The sequence below is a fragment of the Branchiostoma floridae genome, chromosome 11 (genome assembly GCF_000003815.2).
Source record: "Branchiostoma floridae strain S238N-H82 chromosome 11, Bfl_VNyyK, whole genome shotgun sequence".
In the NCBI taxonomy this organism is placed as follows: domain Eukaryota; kingdom Metazoa; phylum Chordata; class Leptocardii; order Amphioxiformes; family Branchiostomatidae; genus Branchiostoma; species Branchiostoma floridae.
In genome coordinates, this window is record NC_049989.1 from 5096444 (window position 1) to 5099269 (window position 2826).

The 2826-nt window shown below is 51.6% G+C and overlaps 1 protein-coding gene across 1 annotated transcript in view; it reads left to right on the forward strand.

Annotated features, from left to right (window-relative positions):
- Positions 1–2826, forward strand: part of LOC118426440 — a gene marked incomplete in the record, with an annotated part of 32036 nt that overhangs the window by 24809 nt on the left and 4401 nt on the right. Inside the window, 1 exon segment of the mRNA XM_035835819.1 lies at positions 31–2826. Coding sequence (XP_035691712.1) covers positions 31–2826 — 2796 coding nt within the window.

The following is a 2826-nucleotide window of genomic DNA, read 5'->3' on the forward strand; positions in this document are numbered from 1 at the left end:
ACTTCCAAGCTGGAATGGATCGCGCTCTGCGAACGATACAGAACTCAACAAATGGCTGAAGAGGGGTCAGTCGATATAATAGAGCTCAAAGTTGACACAATACAGCACCGCACATCGGATGCCGCCAGGGAGTCCACACTTCCAAACGTGGAGATGGACCGTGCTCGGGCAGAGCGTTACAGGATCGAACAGATGGCTGAAGAAGGGTCGGTTGATCTGAAGGAGATGCGGGTGGCCTGGATAGACCCCCACTCACGGGATGAAGCCAGAAGGTCCACCCTACCGCACACGGAGATGGATCAAGCTCATGCAGAACGCTACAGGGTCCAGCAGTTGGCAGAGGAAGGAAGTGTGGATATAAAAGAACATGCTGTAGGCACAATCCAGCCCCACGATTCAGATGCAGCTCGGGAATCTACACTACCAGACTTGGAGATGGACCGTGCTCGAGCAGAACGTTACAGGATCCATCAGTTAGCCCAGGAGGGAAGCGTTGATGTAAAAGAGCAACATGTCAACTGGATAGATCCACACACATCAGATGCGGCAAGACGGTCCACACTTCCACACTTGGAGATGGATCGCGCTCAGGCAGAACGCTACAGGATCCAGCAGTTAGCTCAAGAAGGAAATGTTGATGTAAAAGAACAGAATCTCGGTACAATCCAACCCCACACATCGGACGCAGCCAGGAGATCCACACTGCCACACGTGGAGATGGGTCAGGCTCGGGCAGAACGTTACAGGATCCATCAGTTAGCTCAAGAGGGAAGTGTTGATGCAAAAGAGCAACATGTCAATTGGATTGATCCACACACATCAGATACAGCGAGAAGGTCCACGCTTCCACATTTGGAGATGGATCGCGCTCAGGCAGAACGCTACAGGATACAACAGTTAGCCCGAGAAGGCAGTTATGATGTAAAAGAACATTCAGTCGGCATAATACAGCCTGATACATCAGATGCAGCAAGACGGTCCACACTTCCACACTTGGAGATGGATCGCGCTCAGGCAGAACGCTACAGGATACAACAGTTAGCCCGAGAAGGAAGTTATGATGTAAGAGAGCATTCAGTCGGCATAATACATCCTGATACATCAGATGCAGCAAGACGGTCCACACTTCCACACTTGGAGATGGATCGCGCTCAGGCAGAACGCTACAGGATCCAGCAGTTAGCCCGAGAAGGAAGTTATGATGTAAGAGAGCATTCAGTCGGCATAATACAGCCTGATACATCAGATGCAGCAAGACGGTCCACACTTCCACACTTGGAGATGGATCGAGCCCAGGCAGAACGCTACAGGATCCAGCAGTTGGCCCGAGAAGGAAGTTATGATGTAAGAGAGCATTCAGTCGGTACAATATATCCCACCACATCGGACGCAGCCAGGAGGTCCACACTTCCACATCTGCAGCTGGATCAAGCCCGTGCTGAGCGCTACAGAATTCACCAATTGGGACGGGAAGAAGTAGTCAACACCAGGGAAGCATATGTTGATCGGATACCATCATCATCGTCTCACCCTCATCACGGTAGGATCATCGTTGTCGATGGATATCCTGTGCACATGATGAGACCAAAACCAACCACGTGGATCGAGATCCCTGCGCCAATGGTGCGGAATCCTCCACGGGAGACTGTCGTCAATTCTTCCGTGAGAAACGTCATTGGGGTCATTCCACCTCTGGCTACGGACGCAGCCAGGCAAGGTTCAATACCTGCTGAGGTTCTGCAGAAGGTTCAAGAGCAACGCGTGGAGAGTCATCAGGCGCCCACTGACGAGAGAAACGTTCACGAGAGAGTGGAAATAACATCAGTTATTCCCCCTCTTCCGGCAGATATTGCTCACAAGGCGGAGACGCCAGCAGAGGTTTTCCGTAGGGTACACTCGCATCACGTTCACAGTCATCACGTGCACTCAGGACAAGAGACGAGTCTGAATGACGTAGTGGAGCCACAAAAGCCGCTTCCTCCCCTGGAGACTCGAACATCTATGTGGAGGCTTGTTCCAGGGCACGAATCAGCGACGGCCAGGTCGTCAAGCAAAGAGTCACACTACATGCCGGAAACGGAGGTCGCCAACGGGCCCATTCCTCCCGTCGAGAGAATGGTGCCTTCCCAGCAGGTTGTCACGTCCGACGAGTTCCACAGGGCAGACGCCTCCACACTGCACAGTAGCTGGGTCCCAGCCGAGATCCAGGTGGTTGGAGAACTGGACACACTCATGCAGCAGGGAATTATCCGGTTCAATCCTCTCAGCCAGATAGTTGAAAATGGTGCCGATGTACATGATTACGACGAAATGTTCATGGTCAAACAACACAGCGGAATAAGGAGATCATCTTCCTTACAGTATCCAGTTAGCACGAGGCCTCCTCAGCAGGCGAACGGCTTCAAGGTAGGCCATATCCCCCAAGTTGGTTATCCAACAAAGCAGTGGACTTCAGCACAGCAGCTTGCTTCAGAATCAGTCGAAGACAGGGGTGATGACGACTTTGACTATGACAAGCTCATCAGGATGACAACAGGCGGCAAGCACGAAGTCCCATATGAGCAGTTGCCCAAATCAGGATGGTCTACCATTGAGGTGACGGGACAGGACAACGTAGCCGAAGTACAACAAAGATCTTTGGAAAGAATCTACAACCGTCAAGATTCCGTTTTCATAGATTACCGAAGGCCAAAGCCTAAGAGTGACAAGCCACCCTTTGCCTTCGATTTCAGTCGTTTGATTCACTGGACGATTGGTGAGCAGAATGAGATAGAAAAGCTGCCAACACATCCTGGTGCAAACCCGCCTCATCTCGTTCCGATCAAC